Consider the following 22,430-nt stretch of genomic DNA (forward strand, 5'->3'; position numbering starts at 1 on the left):
TGAACAGTTCTCTTGTGGTGAGGCGTATCACTCTTACCTAGAACTCGGACCGCCATGGTGTAAATCCCCAGCGCTAGGGACTTGAGTTCGGGTTTTATGCATCTGCAGATGAACAGGAAAAATCCAGTGACACCAGTGACCCGAATGTCATATCCACACATCATATCTGTATGGAGCCTATTGCTACATACACAAAAGATCTTATAGGCAGTTTGCTGTACAGTAGATTGTTTCTCCATGCTCCACAAGCTTGTATTATCTGCTGTACACTAGACTGTCTCTCCGTGATACACAGACTTGATGTATATGCTGTACAATAGATTGCCTTATTGTACTGCACTGGCTTGTACTATCAGCAGTTCAGTATATTGCCTCTACATGCGAATATTTATGTATTATATGCTGTACAATAGATTGCCTCATTGTACTGCACAGACTTATACTATCTTCTGTACAGTAGAATGCCTTTCCATGCAGTGCAGTATTGTATTATCAGCTGTACCGTATACTGCTCTCTGCGATATACTGACTTGTTTTATCTGCTGTACAATAGACCGACTCATTGCACTACACTGGCTTATACTATCTGCTGTACAGTAGAATGCCTCTGCGATATACTGACTTGTTTTATCTGCTGTACAATAGACTGACTCATTGCACTACACTGGCTTATACTATCTGCTGTACAGTAGAATGCCTTTCCATGGTGTCCAGGGTTGTATTATCAGCTGTACCGTATACTGCTCTCTGCAATATACTGACTTGTTTTATCTGCTGTACAATAGACTGACTCATTGCACTACACTGGCTTATACTATCTGCTGTACAGTAGAATGCCTTTTCATGCAGTGCAGTATTGTATTATCAGCTGTACCGTATACTGCTCTCTGCGATATACTGACTTGTTTTATCTGCTGTACAATAGACCGACTCATTGCACTACACTGGCTTATACTATCTGCTGTACAGTAGAATGCCTTTCCATGGTGTCCAGGGTTGTACTATCAGCTGTGCAGTATACTGCCTCTACATGCTGCATACAGTTTCCTTGCATTATCTGTTGTATGATAGACTGCCTCTCCATGCATGAGATTACTGAAGAAGAAATCATGTAGCTTCAAGATAAAAATAAAACATGCATAACAGATGGGGAAAATAGGAACACTGAATACTGTTAATGATCAGTAGGAAAAATGGCAGTAAAACCCAGCTTCCAATAAAACGTAACTTCTTTATGGTATCGCGGTAAAATCCATCACAAGATTCACATGTACAATCTACGCGTTTCAGACCACGTACTCTTGGTCCTCACTCATGACATGGTAATGAGTAAGGACCGAGAGTACGTGGTCCGAAACTTGTAGATTGTACATGTGAATCTTGTGATGGATTTTACCGCGATACAATGAAGAAGTTACGTTTTATTGGAAGCTGGGTTTTACTGCTACCTTAGAGCCAAGTCCAGGCTGCATCCGTGCTTCCTGACAATGGTCGACAGGTGAGCGCTGATCCATTGGATTTGTATTCATGTTAATGATCTGTGTACTGGGATGGAACTGGCACAGACATGGGAGTTAGTGGGCTTTAGATTAGCCGCAGACACAATAATATACCAGACGATATGGTATTAGCACTCCTACCACCTGCTGATAAGATGGTCTCCATTTGTGTCATCTCTTGTGACTGACAGCTAATGATGAGGCTGCTAGGGTCACCTGAGAAGGAGGATGTATCCGGGGGTCCCTCCGAAGGACAGGGTGAAGGAGGTAATGACAGAGATCACCATAAAGTACAGGAACATCCTGGAGCATGTTGTCCCCCTGGAACAAGGCCCGGGCACTGCTGATCTGCCACCAGAGGGCAAAGGCGGCCGCGTCACACAGCTGCAGTTATGATAGACCTAGGAGACGTAACATGTCAGAAGTCTGGCAATGCTTTATCTTGCTGCTTCTCATACAGAATTTCACTTACTGCTACCTTCCCCGTCCCATTGCTCAAGTGACAGCCAGCAAAGCAGGCCGAATAATAGGTGATGCCATTGTCCCCGCAGACGGGCTCCCAGTGATTCTGAGGACACAGACAGTGCACATTACATTCTGCAAGTGCTCCGTCCTCCTGTGAGATATACGAATACCTGGGAAGAGGTGACAGTGATGAGCAGAGCGCCGCCTCAATGTCTGGATTCCTACTGAGGAGAGGTCATGGGGGGGGCGACTTACCCTGCGTAGGACACGGTCAGCCCGGCCACAGAGGAACGCTCACATCCCATGCCAAACAGGGACATCAATATAGCATATCCAATCACAGAAGAAGACAGCAGAAGCTTTGCCGCTCCCACAATATTAATCCTGAACTTCTTCATCACAACGCCCCCCAAGAAAATTCCCATAGCAACTGCCGGGACATTAATCAGACCTGAGGGGAGATGAACCAAATCATTAGCACAATCCTCAGCACACTCCTCTCCTGACACACTCTGTGCTGCTGAAGACCTTCTCCCTTCGTGTATGTAACTCCCAGTCTTGATCTCCCTCCAAGATCACACTTCAAAAAAAAAAAAGGGGGCTGGGGGGTGTCATACTTTAATGTCCAGGGCCCTAATGCAAATGTTTAACCGAACACACACCTACTATGTGCCATATAGAATATTTTTGTCTAGTTATGTAGGGCAGGGGTCTTTGATGCCTGGGTCTGGGTGTGACTGTTACCTCTGCGCCCCCTACAGCTTTCAGGTGGTAGGACAGTGGATTGTGCAGCATCTACTGTTGCTGTGTTGAATGTGACTGAACAGCATCTGCTGCCATCTAGTGGTGACTTTTGCATATTGCAGTTACTTCTTGGAAGTATAATGTTGAGGTTAGGCTAAGTTCACAGTGATTTCCATCAGTTATTGTGAGCCAAAACCAGGTGCGGGTTAAAAACACAAAACAGGTACAAATCAAATCATTACACCACATCTCCGTGCAGCTTCACTACAGGTTTTGTACAGCGACATGCAAATTTCAGGTTTTTCTAATGAGGTGTGATCACACAATGTAGCCTGAAGATTGGTCATAAGATAAGGGCGCGCTCAGTGAGGGCTCATCATAGTAGGATTACAGGTCGGACTTGATGGACTCTTGTCTTTTTCCAACCCTAAGGTCCCTTTCACACGGGCGAGAATTCCGGGCACTGAATCCGGACCCCTTCACTTCAATGGGGCTGTGCAGATGAGCGGTGATTTTCACACATCACTTGTGCGTTGCGTGAAAATCGCAGCATGTTCTATATTCTGCGTTTTTCACGCAACGCAGGCCCCATAGAAATGAATGGGGATGCGTGAAAATCGCAAGCATCCGCAAGCAAGTGCGGATGCGGTGCGATTTTCACAGATGGTTGCTAGGAAATGATAGGGATGAGCGACCCCATTAAAGTCAATTTACTGTATTATTTTAATACAGAATGCTTACTAAAATGTGGCTTGAGGGCTAAAAAAATTAAAAAATTAACTCACCTCATCCTCTTGTTCGCGCAGCCGGCATCGTCTTCTTTCTTCTTCTTTCAGGACCTGCAAAAGGACCTTTGATGATGTAATCGCGCTCACCACGCAGTGAGCGCGGTGACGTCAGCGCAGGTCCTGCTGAATGACGGTAAAAGATTCTATCTTCATTCAGCAGGACCTGCGCTGACGTCACCGCGCTCACCACGTCATCAAAGGTCCTTTGGCAGGTCCTGAAAGAAGAAGAAAGAAGACGATGCCGGCTGCGCGAACAACAGGATGAGGTGAGGAAATTTTTTTTAATTTTTTTTAACCCCTCATGCCACATTTTAGTAAACATCCTGTATTAAGAATGCTATTATTTCCCCTTATAACCATGTTATAAGGGAAAATAATAAAATCTACAGAACACCGATCCCAAACCCGAACTTCTGTGAAGAAGTCCGGGTTCGGGTCTGGGTACCACAATCAGTTTTTTCAAAACTGACTGAAATTGCGTACGCACTCGCACGATTTTCCCTGATTGCAGACGCAATGCATCCGGACCTAATCCGGACACACTCGTCTGCAAGGGGCCTAACAACTATGTAACTATTATTATCATCCTTTTGATGATCCATCTTCAGATTGGATTTTCTCAGTCCTCCGAGCGCATGTTCCCCCTTCCCCACGAATCACCCTTAAACTCAGTCTGACCCTGAAATGGCACCGTGTCCTGGGGCTGATCTGTGACCTCTGTGATCCTTCACTGACCAATCCTTTCATTCTTCTGCCTGCTGTATAATGGCCCCCCTACTCCCTCACTTTCCTGGGGGCCGCCTCTTACTCTCATCATCCTCTACAACTGCTATAGACAGGTCAGGATGGTTGGTATTGTTACTTGTTTGCATTTTTCTCGTTACGCTGTATCACTTCTTCAGATATAAAGGAAAGCACTGACAGATGCCGCAGTGCATGCTGGGAGTCCTGCCGGTATCCCTTTAAATGCTCTATTAATAGTCATGATCTCCTCAACTCTTGGGCTATTAAAGGGGTTCCATGCACACAAACGTATTTTCTTTCCGTGTCCGTTTCGTTTTTTTTTGCGGACCATATGCGGAACCATTCCTTTCAATGGGTCCGCAAAAAAAACAGAAGTTACTCCGTGTGCATTCCGTTTCCGTATGTCCGTTCCGCATTACGGACAAGGATAGGACTGCTCTAAAAGGGGCCAGCTGTTCTGTTAAATATGGAATGCACACAGATGTCATCCAAATTTTTTGCGGACCGCAAAATACATACGGTCGTGTGCATGAGGCCTCAGACTGATGATTGAGCGCTGGGTGCATGGATAATGGGGGTCATGGATTCAAGAGAACGTAGTAATTACACCAAGCTCAGTGCAGTAGTCTGACAAGAAATAACAACTACGTCTCACCCCATGCAGTGCAGCAGAGCAGTGCCCTAAAGGAGCTAAACAGTTAAAAAAAAAACTGACTGTTAGCACAGGGCTGATGCATTTAATGCCAGCCGGCAGAATTGTGACTACAGCTCTGGATGTGACTGGAGTATTACATGATGTAACAGCAGAATTATAAATCTAACTCTGCATGTAAAAGGAGTACATAAATGATGTAGCAACTGAATTGTGACTACAGCTCTGAATGTGACTGGAGTAACACATGCAGAATTATGAATTCAGTTATGGATGTGACTACAGTGACATGGTGTAACAGCAGATTTGCAACAGCACTGAATGAGACTAGGGTATAAGACATGAAGTAACAGCAGGGGACTACCTCTTGAAGCTCATCAAGAGAATGCCAAGAGTGTGCAAAGCAGTAATCAAAGCAAAAGGTGGCTACTTTGAAGAACCTAGAATATGACATATTTTCAGTTGTTTCACACTTGTTTGTTATGTATATAATTCCACATGTGTTAATTCATAGTTTTGATGCCTTCATAGTCATGAAAATAAAGAAAACTCTTTGAATGAGAAGGTGTGTCCAAACTTTTGGTCTGTACTGTATGACATTATAACATAGCAGAAGCCAGTTTTAGATGTGACTAGAGTATGAAGTGTGATATACAGTAAGGTCATTCCTAGTGCACACCTTAAAGGAAGATAACATTATGACTGTGTTGCAGGTCAGGGACTTACCGATGATGAAGTTTGTCCGTGATGATGTCTGTCCATACTGCTGTTCGATATATTTCGGTTTATAAGTGACCATTCCCACCAGAGAATTATATTGGAAGACGCTTCCGCACAGATACAGGAAGAACACTGGATTACCCAGAAGCTCCTTCAACGATGGGAAAAAGTCTCCCAAGAAATGAGATGAAATAAGTTACTGAAACCACTAAGTGACCATAGGGGAGAAAGTAGTTACACAGGGGCAAGTATGAGACTATGCGGGGTAGGTGGTTAAACAGGGTGAGGTATGGGGGCTGCATACTTGTATTACAGAGGCTGGATTTGTGATCTCCACCTCATGAGGTTAGAAATGATTATATCAGTGTCATCTACTGCAACACTGGACATTATATACCAAGATGTATGATACAGACACATAGGAAAGTGCTCATAGAGGTTCAACACCGCACAAGTAACAAACAGCACAGATATCAGCAACACAGGCCGGTCACATACAGTATAGCAGATGGTTACAGGTCACTAGTTGTGCAGGCCATATGTAGCACAGGTCATACATAGTGCAGGCTATACATAGTTCACACATAGCACAGGTCATGTAGGACACAGGTAACCTGTGAACTGGCCATACATGGCACAGGTCAAACATGGCATAAGTTATACTTGGAACAGGGTTTGGCTGGACATTAGGTCAAGACTGCCCTCCAGCCAATTCCTACCTCTGGCCATTGTGAGTAGCCGTCCCTGATCCTGAACCTTTTGGTCTCTCAGCTCCTCCAGGATGAACTTGGACTGCTCAGAGGGGGTACTGGAATTCTTCCGGAGCTCAGATCTTGGCTGTTCCTTCGGTATAAACCAGAATGGAATGGTGGCAAGGATGCTTATCACACCTGCAACCAGGTAACCAAGCCACCATGCCCCCACCCACCGCTCATCCTTAGGGGTGATAGTCACTCTGTCTGGACAGAAACATGAAGGTCTCAGAGATGAAACCACAAGAATTCAGTAGCTTTACAGGTTTCCTGTCGCAGTATTCCAGACTTCAGAGAATCAATGACAGGGGTGGAGAGGTCACCATGATGCAGACAGTCCAGATCTAAGGGTATTGGTTGGTTTTGTGACATGTCCCTTCTCGGCGTGTGTCCGGACAGATGCTTCTGGAAGCCGCGGCAGATTTCTGTTTGTGGTTTAGCTCCATTCACAGGGGCTAAATCGTGAGCGGATCCGAGGCATTCAAAGTTAAAAAGTTTAGCGAAGAGCTTCGGATCCTAGATCTGAAGTCGCTTTGCTCAAAACTTTGGATTAATGCTGTACAGAGATCCGTCTCCGTACAGCATTAAAACGCACGGCCGCCGATGAAGCAAACTTAGTTATTCGTGAGACTTCGTTGAATAACTTTGTCATTTGATTTTTAAAGTAGAAAACCACTTTAAAACTTGGATCTGAACTTGGCTTCAGTTCCGTCTAGTACCTTGGAACCGAAGCAGAGTTCGGTTCCAAGTTTTAAAGTGTTCCTCTGTATGAACCTTCCCTTAGATCTGTGCTGGTTTTCAGCCTCTGGATACAAAAAAAATGGTCCCAATAAGCTTGCAGAGAGCATGAAAATGTGATAAATTGAAACACCAATGAGGGAATTTATTAAGACTGGTGTTTCAAGCATCAGTCTTAAAGGGGTTCTCCAGGACTTTATATGGATGGCCTATATGTAATACCCCAGAGTGGTATTACGATTCCTACAACCTACTACTGTCTTTAAATGCTAACAACAATGTCATCTGTGTATGGATTCCAGGTCCTTTGTCACTGTGCATTGAAACTGTTATGGTTCAGCAGCAGGTGGCAGTGGATATGGCAGAGATATGTTTAGATAGAATGGAACTTACCATTCCATTCTCCCCCTTTTGAGCAGAAGTGGGCCAGTCCCGTTTCCTACCAAGGGAGAGGCTGCAGGAAGCTTTCAGTCAGTCTTAGTCATTTTAGTGTTGGATGCAGATGTGCGAAGATGTATCAGCGAGGGGAGGCCCCCCTCCTGCAGCAAGAGTCCCTCCAGAGGAAAGCAGCACATAGAGCACTCAGACTCCTTATCGATTTACAGACAGAATATTGTGAGGGGGTCAACAGCCAAAGGCACCCCACTCCAGAGGTACCAGAACAGGCCTAAAGTCAAACTGCCAGACTAAAGCCGAGTTTAGCACAGCAGAGAGATAAATCAGAATATTACATTTTGCCTGCCAGTTTACCCTAAAACCTGCTGGAACCAAGAGAACGACTGCATATTGTCTGGACTCGACTATTTCTCCACATCCACCATTACTCCCCCCTTTATTGCTTTGGAGCTTAACCCTGGGGAGCGATGATATCCAGGTAGGAGCACTGTGACACACAAAGAAAACTCTTGGGGCTGCCCCACACAACTCGGCATTCCTATAAACCTGGGACACAATGCGCCCAGGGGGGTGGCCTGTTGCATATCCTTAGGATAAGGGCTTATGCATACGACCATGTTTTTTCCACATCCAATCTGCATTTTTTGCGGGTCTCAAGCCGACCTATTCATTTCAAGGTGGCTGCAAACGATGCGGACAGCACAGGATAGGACTGTTATATAGATGGCAGGACGTTCCGTTCCGCAAAATGCGGAATGCATATGGGTGGTACCCATGTTTTGCGGAGCTCAAAAACAGCTACGGCTCTGTGAATCAGCTGTAAGTGATCAACACCAGATTTCAGAAATCCGACTCTCAGTCACGCTGATCAGCTGTTCTGCAGGTGTTCAAATACAGGCACAGTTCTGAAGACTCCAGCGGCTCAGGATCAGTGCTCTGGGCAGCTGGGCTCAGGCTGGAAGTGGGCACCGCTCTGCAGGAAGGAGACCAGGGCTCGGCTCACCCTAGTGTTACAGTGCACCCCAGCACCCCACAGTATGCAGTATAGCACCCTATAGTATACAGCAACGCACAGTATGCAGTATAGCACCCTATAGTATACAGCACCACACAGTATGCAGTATAGCAGCCCACACTATACAGTACCCCATAGTATATAGTAGAGCAGTATAGCAGCCCACAGTATACAGCACCCCACAGTATACAACACCTCACAGTATACAGTAGAGCAGTATAGCACCTCACCGTATACAGCACCCCAAACTATACACGATACAGCACCCCACACTATACAGCCCCCCACACTATACAGTACAGCAGTATAGCACTCCACACTATACAGGGCCCCCACACAATACAGGCCCCCCCCCCACTCTATACAGGCCCCCACACAGTATACAGGCCCCCACACAGTATACAGCCCCCCACAGTATACAGCCCCCCACACTATACAGGCCCCCTACACTATACAGGCCCCCACAGTATACAGGCACCCCACAGTATACAACCCCCAACAGTATACAGGCCCCCACAGTATACAGGCCCCCACACAGTATACAGCACCCCACTATACAGTAGTTTACAGTATATTAGCATAACAGCCCCTGTCACCTTTTTCTGATGTAATCTTCACAAAAAAAGCTCCACAGTTAAGGCAAACTTCTCCTGCAACACTCCTGGTAGGACCTTGATGACCTCATAGCCATGTGACCAGTAATATTGCTAGGTTACTGGTCACATGGTGATGATGTCATCTAAGGTCCTAGATCACAGCTCTCACAGTACGCTGGCTGGACTCAGTGCCGGCAGGCATGGCATGGCAGCACCCCCTGTGTAGCTGACAGCCTGACACCCGGGGCATTGGCTAGTAGGGCTCAAGAGGCAGCTGCCTTGGGCCCCCCAGGAGCAACTGGGCCCGGGGCAGCTGCCCCTTTTGCCCCTTGGTAAAGACGGCCCTGGAACTACGCAATTCCGTCCGCTGTGTAGTTGCCAGGGATGGTTACTGGAATATCCAAGCGAATAGGAACAGTGCTGTAGTAACCTGTCCCAGTCACTACATAGTGGATGGCGTTGTATAGTTCCAGTTCCTGTTTGCAGCCCGGAGCTACTAAAAAACATCTGATTAGAGGTGGTGCTGCCAATCCTACTGGAAGGCCATCAATCTAACAGTCCTTGAAAACCCCTTTAATAAAAATTGGGTCATCTTCTCCAGCACATTTTTTATTAAGAGGCAAAAATAAATTCCTCCTCAGGGTACATGCACACGGCAGTGTGTTTTCTGTGCAGATTTTTGGGCAATTTTCTCTCGGCTTCTGCACCAGATCCACACCAAAATCTGCAAGTTTTACTTGTAGACATTGTTTTGGATTTTTCCCAGATCTCACTCTTTGCACTGAAAATCCACACAAACAATTGACATGCTGTGGATTTCAAAAACCGTGCTGCGGGTCAATTTCCGTATGGAAGATTTTCGCACCTTGAACATGACATTTTTTGATACCCACATCTACGTAGATAGCTGGTACTGTATTACGCTGTGGATTTTACACACGAAAATTCATGCTGAAAATCCACGTGCAATATGCAATGTGTACCTATACCCATAGAGGGGAGTTTATACTCTCCGCCCCCCCCCCCCCCCCCATGTCAGTTATCTGGCATAAAAAGGTCGAAAACCTCATATTTGAGACTTTTTTTTACCCACTACTGCACCTAAATCTAGGCACAAGTGGACAAATAGGGGACATGGTGAGGGTGGGGCCAGCAGGACTGGTGAATCTTCATTTATGCCAGTTTTCTGGTATAAATTAAGGCAGAAATCTATAGCAGCACGGAGCTGCTGTCGTTCAGTTCAGGCACACGTACTGCTGGAGGATGCACCGAATTTATGACGAGGCCTGTGTCTCATAAATTAGGTGCATCCTCTGCCAGTACAGGGCGTATGATAGACTGGTGTAAAACGCTGGTCTATGATAAATCTTCCCCATAGTCTGCTAGAAACTTGCAGCACCTTGATACAATGATGAAGCTGCACTTACTTGGGACTGCATCGGGTATTTGGGCTACTTTCACACTTAATTCCGGTATTGAGATCCGGCAGAGGATCTCTATACCGGAATTAAATGGATCCATTTTGATTTTGCACATCAGGATGCATCTGTTCCGTTAGGATGCGGTTGTGTGAAATCGAAACGATCTGTCAGTAAATACATTGGAAGTCAATGGGTGACGGATCCGGTTTTCTAGGCTCCTAAAAAAACGTATCCGTCACCATTGACTTACATAGTTTTCAGTGCCGGATCCGTTTTTTTTTTGTGTGTCCTGTCACAAAACAGAATGCTTCTGGAATGGAAGACATCTCGATGCATCCTGAACGGATCTCTTTCCATTCAGAATGCATGAGGACTAAACTGAAATGTTTTTTTTCCGGTATTAGGATCCTTAAACGCAAGTGTGAAAATAGCTTTAATTTACTATAAAGGTACAGTCACACATACCTTAAAGGGATCTGTCAGCAGATTTGTACATGACACGGGCTGACGTGTTACATGTGCACTTAGCAGCTGAAGACATCTGTGTTGGACCCATGTTCATATGTGCCAGGATTGCTAAGAAAAATGATGTATTAATATATGCAAATGAGCCTCTAGGAGCAACAGGGGCGTTGCCATTACACCTAGAGGCTCTGCTCTCTCTGCAACTGCCACGCCCTCTATACTTTGATTGACAGGACCAAGCAGTGTAAACATGCCTGACCCTGACTTCCGCACCCTCTCAATTTTAATTGACTTTATTGGAAGTTGCAGAGAGAGCTGAGCCTCTAGGAATACCAGTAACACCACAGGTCAGTCAGTTTCATAGGTCCAAATCTGCTGACAGATGCCCTTTAATTACTGCACAATGGAATTGCTTGCGGGAAATCCGTAGTGTTTACCATAGCAGCAAAGTGGATGAGATTTTAAGAAATCTCATCCACAAGCTTCAAAAAATTTCCACGATAAGACCCGCATATAAATTGACATGTCCGCAGAATGGAAATTCATGTTGCGGATTTCTGCTGCAAATTTCACCCTTTGCAATGCAGAAGGTGACATCTGCAGGTCCACAGCATTTCCAGGATGAATTATGCATCGGAATCCTATCCATCTGGTGCGCATTTCTGCTCTGCAGTATTCATACCCCATGTGTGGCCATACCCCAATTGTCATACAGTTAGTCGCAGTTCATTTACCCAGATCCACCGTTCCAACATCAACAAACAACGAGGCGCAAAGTGACCCCAGAAGAAATCCAAAAATGGGGCCGATGACTGCCGCAGTCAGGATGCATCCTGCAAGACACCAGGAACAGAGCTTTACGCTGCACAGGACATATATACATGAGGGGTCAGAAGAAAGGCTGATCCTCCCAATCTTCTCGATCCAGACAAAAGGAGGCAGCCAAGAGTCCTCCAACCAGATCTAGCCTCCATTCAATGCTGAGTACATCCTCATCTAGCCTTGTACAGAGTTGTATCAGGATCATACAGCTCTGCTTATGACTGGAGTATAAGATATGATGTGAGAGTAGATTTGTAGCTGCAGCTCTGGATGTGACTGGTGTATGGCATGATGTAACAGTAAAATAGTGACTGCAGTTCTGGATGTGACTGGGATACAGGACATGAAGCATCAACATAAGGCCCCTTTCACAGGAGCGAGTTTTCCGCGCGGATGCGTTGCGGGAGGTGAACGCACAGCATCCGCACGGAATCCTGACCCATTCATTTCTATGGGGCTGTTCACATGAGCGGTGATTTTCACGCATCACTTGTGCGTTGCATGAAAATCGCAGCAAGTGCGGATGCTGTGCGATTTTCACGCATGGTTGCTAGGAGACGATCGGGATGGAGACCCGATCATTATTATTTTCCCTTATAACATGGTTATAAGGGAAAATAATAGCATTCTGAATACAGAATGCATAGTAAAACAGCGCTGGAGGGGTTAAAAAAAAAAAAATCATTTAACTCACCTTAGTCCACTTGTTCGCGATGCCGGCATCTCCTTCTGTCCCCTTTACTGAATAAGACCTGTGGTGAGCATTAATTATAGGTCAAGGACCTTTGATGACGTCACTCCGGTCATCACATGGTACGTCACATGATCTTTTACCATGGTGAATCACCATGGTAAAAGATCATGTGACGTACTATGTGATGACCGGAGTGACGTCATCAAAGGTCCTGTTCCTGGAATTAATGCTCACCACAGGTCCTATTCAGTAAAGGGGACAGAAGGAGATGCCGGCATCGTGAACAAGTGGACTAAGGTGAGTTAAATGATTTTTTTTTAACCCCTCCAGCGCTGTTTTACTATGCATTCTGTATACAGAATGCTATTATTTTCCCTTATAACCATGTTATAAGGGAAAATAATACTATCTACAGAACACCGATCCCAAGCCCGAACTTCTGTGAAGAAGTTCGAGTTTGGGTACCAAACATGTGCGATTTTTCTCACGCGAGTGCAAAACGCATTACAATGTTTTGCACTCGCAAAAAATCGAGGGTGTTCCCGCAACGCGCCCACACATTTTCCCGCAACGCCCGTGTGAAAGAGGCCTTACTGTGACTGCAGCTTTGGACGTAGCTTGTGTATGACATGATGTAACAGCAGAACTGTGACTGGAGCTGTGGACGTGAGTTGTGACAGCAGCTGTGGATGTAACTAAAGCAATAAAACATAGTGTAACAGTAGATTTGGAAATGCAGCTCTGGATGTGGCTGGAGTACGAGGACTGATGTAGCTTATGCTATCATTTTTGCATCGCACATCAAATGATTTATTACCAATGTAGAAGGCAGCATTGTCCTCAGCTGCGTAGTCATCGATGTATGAGATCCCCAGCGGCTGGATTGGAGCTTCCCCGATTCCACGAAGCAGATTCCCCAACAGGATGTAGATCCACAGATAACTCTCAAAATCGCTCTGACACCCTGAGAAGTAATCACATCATTAGCAGCTAAATAATCACCTGCAGCAAGGAATGTTGGGAGTTTCCTGAAGATGTGAGGTTTCCTTCCTCTGCTGGCTTCTGAGCATTTACATTACCTACTGAGTGTGGTGGTCGTCCTACTGGGATATCAGTGCTGTCAGCCAATCAGATGCCTCCACTTTGTACTCCTCCCATCTAACAGCTTGCAGTCTCACAGACACAGAAACTGCAGCTGCATATCCCCCCTTGTATTATACTAGATGGATGTTCTGGTGGCTGGATTTTACAGAGAGGCTGCGCTGCAGACAGGGAGGGGGCACCGCAGGGTCTAAGGCTACTTTCACACTGGCGTTTTGAATTCCGTTTGTGAGATCCGTTTCAGGGATCTCACAAACGGTTCAAAACGGTTCATTTCAGCCCCAATGCATTCTGAATGGATAAGGATCCGCTCAGAATGCATCAGTTTGGCTCTGTTCAGCCTCCATTCCGCTCTGCAGCGTTTTGGTGTCCGCCTGGCGATGCGGAGCCAAACGGATCCGTCCTGACTTACAATGTAAGTCAATGGAGACGGATCCGTTTTCACTGACACAATATGGTGCAACTGAAAACGGATCCGTCCCCTATTGACTTTCAATGTAAGTCAGGACTTATCCGTTTTGACTTAGACTTTTCTTTTTAAGAATAATGCAAACGGATCCTTTCTGAACGGATACAAGCGTTTGCATTATAGATACCAGACGGGTCCGCACCTAACGCAGGTGTGAAAGTAGCAGTTCTCACTCATCTTTCCACAGATATGACATAAATATTAGCCACATTACATGCAGTTATGTCCATCCCACTCTAATTCTGACTTTTGTCATCAACCAGGCAGCTCCTTGAAGACTCTACCAGAGGAGTGCTGCAGTACATACATGTCGTCTCACCTGGCTCCGCATTCATGTGCGATTTGTCCATTGTAGAATAGTTTTGGCTGGTGGCGATGTCTTGCAGACATGGGGAGGAGCTGGTATTTGACATCCGAACTGGCGCTCTGTCATACATATAGCTGTAAATAGTGTGACCAGGGATTATTCAGACTAGAGAAATAAGGCAGCATTTATGTCACTACATGTGACACTCCTCAAATAAGATTTTACCATCTCTTACTGCCATTGCCATTTGCAGCCACTCAAAAATTGAACTATTCTACAGCAACAAGCATTGATGGAAAATACTGCTCTGTGTCCTGTTCAAGATCTAAATAAGGTTTTAGACAATTACATATATAGCAGTTCCTCATTACTTAGCTGACATGAGAAGAAATTATAGCCATCTCTTTGCAGGTTATAAATAGATTACTACCAAAGTGAATGACAGGTAATGACATAATAGGGCCCTATTCACACGACCGTATTTTTTGTTACAATGGATCGGCAGAAAAACCCGGATGCAACACGGATGTCACACAGACGTCATCCGTATATTTTGCACTCATGTGAATATGCACCCTAACATGGAGTTGCCTTTTATGCAGTTTATTTGCACTTTCAATTGGTGATCTGCAGGTTAAGGGCTCATTCACACGACCATTGGTGTCCCATTCCCGTATTGCGGACCGCATTTGCGGATCTGCAATACACGGCCACCGTTCCGTTTTCATTCCGCATGACGGATGCGAACCCATTCATTTCAATGGGGCCGCAAATCCGGAGATGCGGAACGGAGCACTATGGAGTGCTTTCTGGGGTTCCGTTCCGTGCCTCCGCACCACAAAAAGGTAGAACCTGCTCTATCTTTTTGCAGGACGGAGGGATCGCGGACCAATTTAAGTGAATGGGTCTGCAATCCCCATGCGCCTGCCCCACGGAAGGTGCCCGTGCATTGCGGACCGCAATTTGCGGTCCACGGCACGGGCTTCACACATTCGTGTGAACGAGCCCTTACAGTCATCCATGTCATCCTTCTCTCATTGCTCTGTCTCTATTTGTCACTTTAGCCGCATCTTGTCGTGTGACCTTGGGTAAATGAGGAAACAATTTGGGTCCCTTGACTCCTGTCTTGTCCTCTGAACAGCATATGCACACTTGACAACTCTCCTAGAACGTCCGGAAGGTCTCTCCTTTTTCCAAAAGCCTCCTGGAGTTGGCAATTCTCCGGGAATGCAGTCCTCCGTGTTCTTTAAGGGGCATCTGTCAGCAGCTTTGTACCTATGAAACTGGCTGACCTGTTGCATGTGAGCTTAGAAGTTGGTCACATGTTCATATGTGCCCAGAGTTGCCTATGGGGCATTGCCATTACACCTAGAGGCTCTGCTTTCTCTGCAATTGCTATGCCCTCTCCACTTTGAATGCTCTCAATTAGTGCAGAAAGCATGGCAGTTGAAGAGAGAGCAGAGCCTCTAGGTGTAATGACACCGCCCCCATTGCTCCTAGAGGCTCATTTGCATATAATAAAACATCATTTTTCTCAGTAATGCAGACACATATGAACATGGGACCAACACCGATGTCTTCAACTGCCAATTGCACATGTACCAGGTCAGCCAGTGTCATAGGTACAAATCTGCTGACAGATGCCCTTTAACTGTATGTAGATGCAAGATACTGCATCATCAGTCACAGCCTCAGTGCCTGAAGTGAATTGAGGAGCAGGCACAGAATGAAAGTGGGTGGGGTTTCATATTAAACAGGGTGTGGTCTATTAAATCATGGGGAGTGACCTGATAAAAGGCTCATGACAATGCCACTAGAAATTGCTATGCTCTGCTTCGCACACCACACCCTCCTGTCACCCACACATCAAAAGTTGGCAAGTTTGATTTAGAGAATGGCCCTCTAGGCATGCACTCTCTCAATATTATTTTATGGAAGTGCTAAGCCTGTTACCACAGCACCTATGATATTTAATGGGGAGAGCCATATGCATACATTATCTCCTCCAATCTAACGTGCTGAATAGGGAGAAGGGGCACCCTATTTCCCCAACAAGAGGGAGTTCTGTGGTCAATGTACGTCATACACTTTTGATATGCCACAAAAGTCTCAGAGGGCAATACCCCTTTAAGTTTTCCTATGGGCATTGAGAGTATTTCAGTATGTTAATGTGTCCTCAGATCAGAAAATGTTGTGCACCCTGCTGTACACAGAACCAGACTTACCGACCCATAATAAAATGGGGCAAAGCAATTAAGAAGGTTCCCACTGACATCACCAGGCAGCCGCTCCCAATTAGTTTTGGCCTGTGAAGTTTTGCTCCAAAATAACTGACAAGAGTAATAACCAGGAGATTCCCTGCAGGAAGATGGAGAATCATTCACAGAGGAGCTTGTTACAGTGTACAACAAGCAGCGCTGGAACACAGAGACAAGAGCAGCACAGGGACACACTGAGACCAGGGGTACAAGACAATGACACACTAAATTTGGGGTACAGGACTATGATACATAAACACTTGGGTTACAGGACTATGACACATGGACACTTGGGCTACAGGACTATGATATATGGACACTTGGGGTACAGGAAAATGATAAATGGACACTTGGGTTACAGGAGTATAACACATGGACACTTGGGATACAGGACAATGATACATGGACACCTGTGTTACAGGACTATGATATATGGACACTTGGGCTACAGGACTATGATAAATGGACACTTGGGTTACAGGAGTATAACACATGGACACTTGGGATACAGGACTATGATACATGGACACTTGGGGTACAGGACTATGATACATGAACACTTGGGGTACAGGACTATGATACATGGACAGTTGGAGTATAGGACTATAATACATGGACATCGGGAGTACAGGACTATGATACATGGACATTTGGGGTACAGGACTATGATACATGGACACTTCGTTTACAGGACTATTTTACATGGACACTTGGAGTACAGGACTATGATAAATGGACACTTGGAGCACAGGACTATAATACATAGACACTTGAGGTACAGGACTATGATATATGGACACTTGGAGTACAGGAATACGATACATGCATACTGGGAGTACAGGACTATGATATATGGACATTTGGGGTACAGGACTATAATACTTTGACACTCGGAGTACAGGACTGTGATACATGGACACCTGAAGTACAGGACTATAATATATAGACACTTGGGGTACAGGACTATGATACATGCATACTTGGAGTACAGGACTATGATATATGGACACTTGGCGTACAGGACTATGATACATGGACACATAGAGTACAGGACTATGATACATTGAAACTTGGAGAACAGGACTATGATACATGGACACTTGGGGTACAGGACTATGATACATGGACACTTGGGGTACAGGACTAGGATACATGGACACTTGGGGTACAGGACTGTGATACATGGACAATTGAAGAACAGGACTATGATACATGGACACTTGTGGTACAGGATTATGATACATGGACACAGAGTACAGGACTATGATAAATGGACACTTGTGGTACAGGAAAATGATAAATGGACACTTGGGTTACAGTAGTATAACGCATGGACATTTGGAGTACAGGAAAATGATACATAGACAATTGGAATTAAGGGACTATGATACATAGACAATTGGAATTACTGGACTATGATACATGGACACGGGCTACAGGACTATGATAAATGGACACTTGGGGTACAGGAAAATGATAAATGGACACTTGGGTTACAGGAGTATAACACATGGACACTTGGGATACAGGATAATGATACATGGACACCTGGGTTACAGGACTATGATACATGGACACTTGGGGGTAAAGGACTATGATACATGGACATTTGGGGTACAGGATTATGATACATGAACTCTTGGAGTACAGGACTATGATACATGGACACTTGGGGTACAGGACTATGATACATGGACACTTGGGTTACAGGTCTATGATACATGGACACTTGGGGTACAGGAAAATGATACATGGACACTTGGGGTACAGGAAAATGATACATAGACACTTGGAGTACAGGTCTATGATATATGGACACTTGGGGTACAGGAAAATGATACATGGACACTTGGGGTACAGGAAAATGATACATGGACACTTGGGGTACAGGAAAATGATACATGGACACTTGGGGTACAGGAAAATGATACATGGACACTTGGGGTACAGGAAAATGATACATAGACACTTGGAATTACTGGACTATAATACATTTACACTTGGAGTACAGGACTATGATACATGGACAGTTGGAATACAGGACTATGATATGTAAGGGTCAGCCCCTAGAAGTTTTTAGTCGCATTTTCCAGTGATAATATTTCACACAGACTGTTATGCCTTCTTCTGGCCACAAGAGGCTACTATGTTGCTGAGTAAGAGAGAAATGAAAGTTGTTGGTTCCAGAGGATATAGGAGGAGTTGAAGTTCCCAGAGAGAGCTGGAGGCTGCGTCCTTGTTGAGGTGTACAGAGAGAGTCTGCTTTTGTAGGACAGAGCTACAGGGACTATAAAGTGATTTTTCCTGGCTGCTTTAGGACAGATCAACAGAGACTGCAAAGTGTGTTCCAGAGGAGCAAAGTGTTCAATTCAGAGACCTGTGACAGGACGGGTTACTCCTGTCAGAGCTGGACTATGTGGATGCCTGTGCCTGCAATCTAGAGTGAGAGAGGAAAAGACCGCGCTGGGACAAGCAAGCGACCGGATCAGGAGCCAGACTACACCTGCCTTCATGTGCCAGACCAAGAAAAGCAGCTACCTGCAGAACTGTGAGTATGCACCGGTGCTAATCTGTGGTAGGACATAGAACAGGAGACTTAGGGCTCATTCAGATGGCCGTATGCTGTCCTTAAAAATGCAGATCCGTTTTTTTGCGTATTAAATGCTGTCCCATTCATTTCTATGGGGCCCTTTTCTTCCATTGCACGGCTCAGCAAAAAAATGAAACATGTCCTATACTTGTCAGTGAAGATCAGGACATGGCCCTATTGAAGTCTATGGATCAGCAAAAAAATGGTGAGCAATCAGTTTTTTTGCAGACATGCTGAACTGTCCGCAAAAAAAACGGATCCGCATTTTTGCGGACATCATACGGCTGTCTGAATGAGCCCTTAGTTAGTGCGTTTTAGAAATGTGCCCTTCTTATTAGGGACAGACAGGAGAATATTAGAGGAGAGTAGCTTGCATTTTTTATGTGTTTGCTGTTTATAGCGCATTTTGTTTGGATGCAAAGTTCAGTTATCCTTTCTGTAAATTCTGTCAATTGTCGATTGCGCCTCTGGTTCATCGGCACAATACTGTTAATCCGATTTTCCGGCCGTAATATTTTGACCTTTAATAAAGCCGATATCTTCTTCAGCCTCCTTGTCTGCTGTACTGTATTTGAATCCTGCCCTGCGGTCTTTTCCTCCTCTGTACCCCAAGAGATGGACTCTTGGGGTACAGGACTATGATACATGGACACTTGGAGTACAGGACTATGATACATGGACACTTGGAGTACAGGACTATGATACATAGACACTTGGAGTACAGGACTATGATACATGGACACTTGGAGTACAGGACTATGAAACATGGACACTTGGAGTACAGGACTATGAAACATGGACACAGAGTACAGGACTATGATACATGGACACTTGGGGTACAGGATAATGACACGCTGACACTTGGAGTACAGGACTATGATACATGGACACTTGGAGTACAGGTTTATGATACATGCATACTTGGAGTACAGGACTATGATACATGGACACTTGGAGTACAGGACTATGATACATGGACACTTGGAGTACAGGTTTATGATACATGGACACTTGGAGTACAGGACTATGATACATGGACACTTGGAGTACAGGACTATGATACATGGACACTTGAAGTATAGGACTATGAAACATGGACACAGAGTACAGGACTATGATACATGCATATTTGGAGTACAGGACTATGATACATGGACACTTGGAGTACAGGACTATGAAACATGGACACAGAGTACAGGACTATGATACATGGACACTTGGGGTACAGGATAATGACACGCTGACACTTGGAGTACAGGACTATGATACATAGACACTTGGAGTACAGGACTATGATACATAGGCACTTGGAGTACAGGTTTATGATACATGGACACTTGGAGTACAGGACTATGATACATAGACACTTGGAGTACAAGACTATGATACATGGACACTTGGAGTACAGGACTATGAAACATGGACACAGAGTACAGGACTATGATACATGCATATTTGGAGTACAGGACTATGATACATGGACACTTGGAGTACAGGACTATGATACATGCATACTTGGAGTACAGGACTATGATACATGGACACTTGGAGTACAGGACTATGAAACATGGACACTTGGAGTACAGGACTATGAAACATGGACACTTGGAGTACAGGACTATGAAACATGGACACAGAGTACAGGACTATGATACATGGACACTTGGAGTACAGGACTATGATACATGGACACTTGGGGTACAGGACTATGATGCATGGACACTTGGGGTACAGGATAATGACACGCTGACACTTGGGGTACAGGACTATGATACATGGACACTTGGGGTACAGGATAATGACACGCTGACACTTGGGGTACAGGACTATGATACATGGACACTTGGAGTACAGGACTATGATACATGGACACTTGGGGTACAGGACTATGATACATGGACACTTGGAGTACAAGACTATGATACATGGACACTTGGGGTACATGACTATTATATATGGACACTTGGGGTACAGGACTATAATACATGGACACTTGGGGTACAGGACTATGATACATGGACACTTGGAGTACAGGACTATAATACATGGACACTTGGAGTACAGGACTATGATACATGGACACTTGGAGTACAAGACTATGATACATGGACACTTGGAGTACAGGACTATTATACATGGACACTTTGAGTACAGGACTATTATACATGGACACTTGGGGTACAGGACTATGATACATGGACACTTGGGGTACAGGACTATGATACATGGACACTTGGAGTACAGGACTATTATACATGGACACTTGGGGTACATGACTATTATATATGGACACTTGGGGTACAGGACTATTATACATGGACACTTGGGGTACAGGACTATGATACATGGACACTTGGAGTACAGGACTATAATACATGGACACTTGGAGTACAGGACTATGATACATGGACACTTGGAGTACAAGACTATGATACATGGACACTTGGAGTACAGGACTATTATACATGTACACTTTGAGTACAGGACTATTATACATGGACACTTGGGGTACAGGACTATGATACATGGACACTTGGGGTACAGGACTATGATACATGGACACTTGGAGTACAGGACTATTATACATGGACACTTGGGGTACAGGACTATGATACATGGACACTTGGAGTACAGGACTATTATACATGGACACTTAGAGTACAGGACTATGATACATGGACACTTGGAGTACAGGACTATGATACATGGACACTTGGGGTACAGGACTATGATACATGGACACTTGGAGTACAGGACTATGATACATGGACACTTTGAGTACAGGACTATGATACATGGACACTTGGAGTACAGGACTATGATACATGGACACTTGGAGTACAGGACTATGATACATAGACACTTGGAGTACAGGACTATTATACATGGACACTTGGAGTACAGGACTATAATACATGGACACTTGGAGTACAGGACTATTATGCATGGACACTTGGGGTACAGGACTATGAAACATGGACACAGAGTACAGGACTATGAAACATGGACACAGAGTACAGGACTATGATACATGGACACTTGGGGTACAGAATAATGACACGCTGACACTTGGAGTACAGGACTATGATACATGGACACTTGGGGTACAGGACTATGATACATGGACACTTGGGGTACAGGATAATGACACGCTGACACTTGGGGTACAGGACTATGATACATGGACACTTGGG

The 22,430-nt window shown here is 45.0% G+C and overlaps 1 protein-coding gene across 2 annotated transcripts in view; it reads right to left on the bottom strand.

Moving 5' to 3' along the window:
* Positions 1-22,430, bottom strand: part of LOC121005288 (solute carrier organic anion transporter family member 1C1-like) — a 55,685-nt gene that overhangs the window by 23,031 nt on the left and 10,224 nt on the right. Inside the window, exons 4-13 of one of the 2 annotated variants that reach the window (XM_040437942.1) lie at positions 16,614-16,746; positions 14,401-14,522; positions 13,329-13,475; positions 11,730-11,828; positions 6,332-6,571; positions 5,619-5,783; positions 2,220-2,415; positions 1,978-2,134; positions 1,716-1,900; positions 38-102 (exon numbers count right to left, since the gene is read on the bottom strand). In XM_040437942.1, the coding sequence (XP_040293876.1) occupies positions 38-102; positions 1,716-1,900; positions 1,978-2,134; positions 2,220-2,415; positions 5,619-5,783; positions 6,332-6,571; positions 11,730-11,828; positions 13,329-13,475; positions 14,401-14,522; positions 16,614-16,746 (1,509 nt within the window). Of the gene's footprint in view, positions 1-37; positions 103-1,715; positions 1,901-1,971; positions 2,135-2,219; positions 2,416-5,618; positions 5,784-6,331; positions 6,572-11,729; positions 11,829-13,328; positions 13,476-14,400; positions 14,523-16,613; positions 16,747-22,430 lie in introns of both variants that reach the window. The other variant, XM_040437936.1, reaches the window with a different exon arrangement.

This window comes from Bufo bufo, chromosome 1 (genome assembly GCF_905171765.1).
Source record: "Bufo bufo chromosome 1, aBufBuf1.1, whole genome shotgun sequence".
NCBI lineage: Eukaryota > Metazoa > Chordata > Amphibia > Anura > Bufonidae > Bufo > Bufo bufo.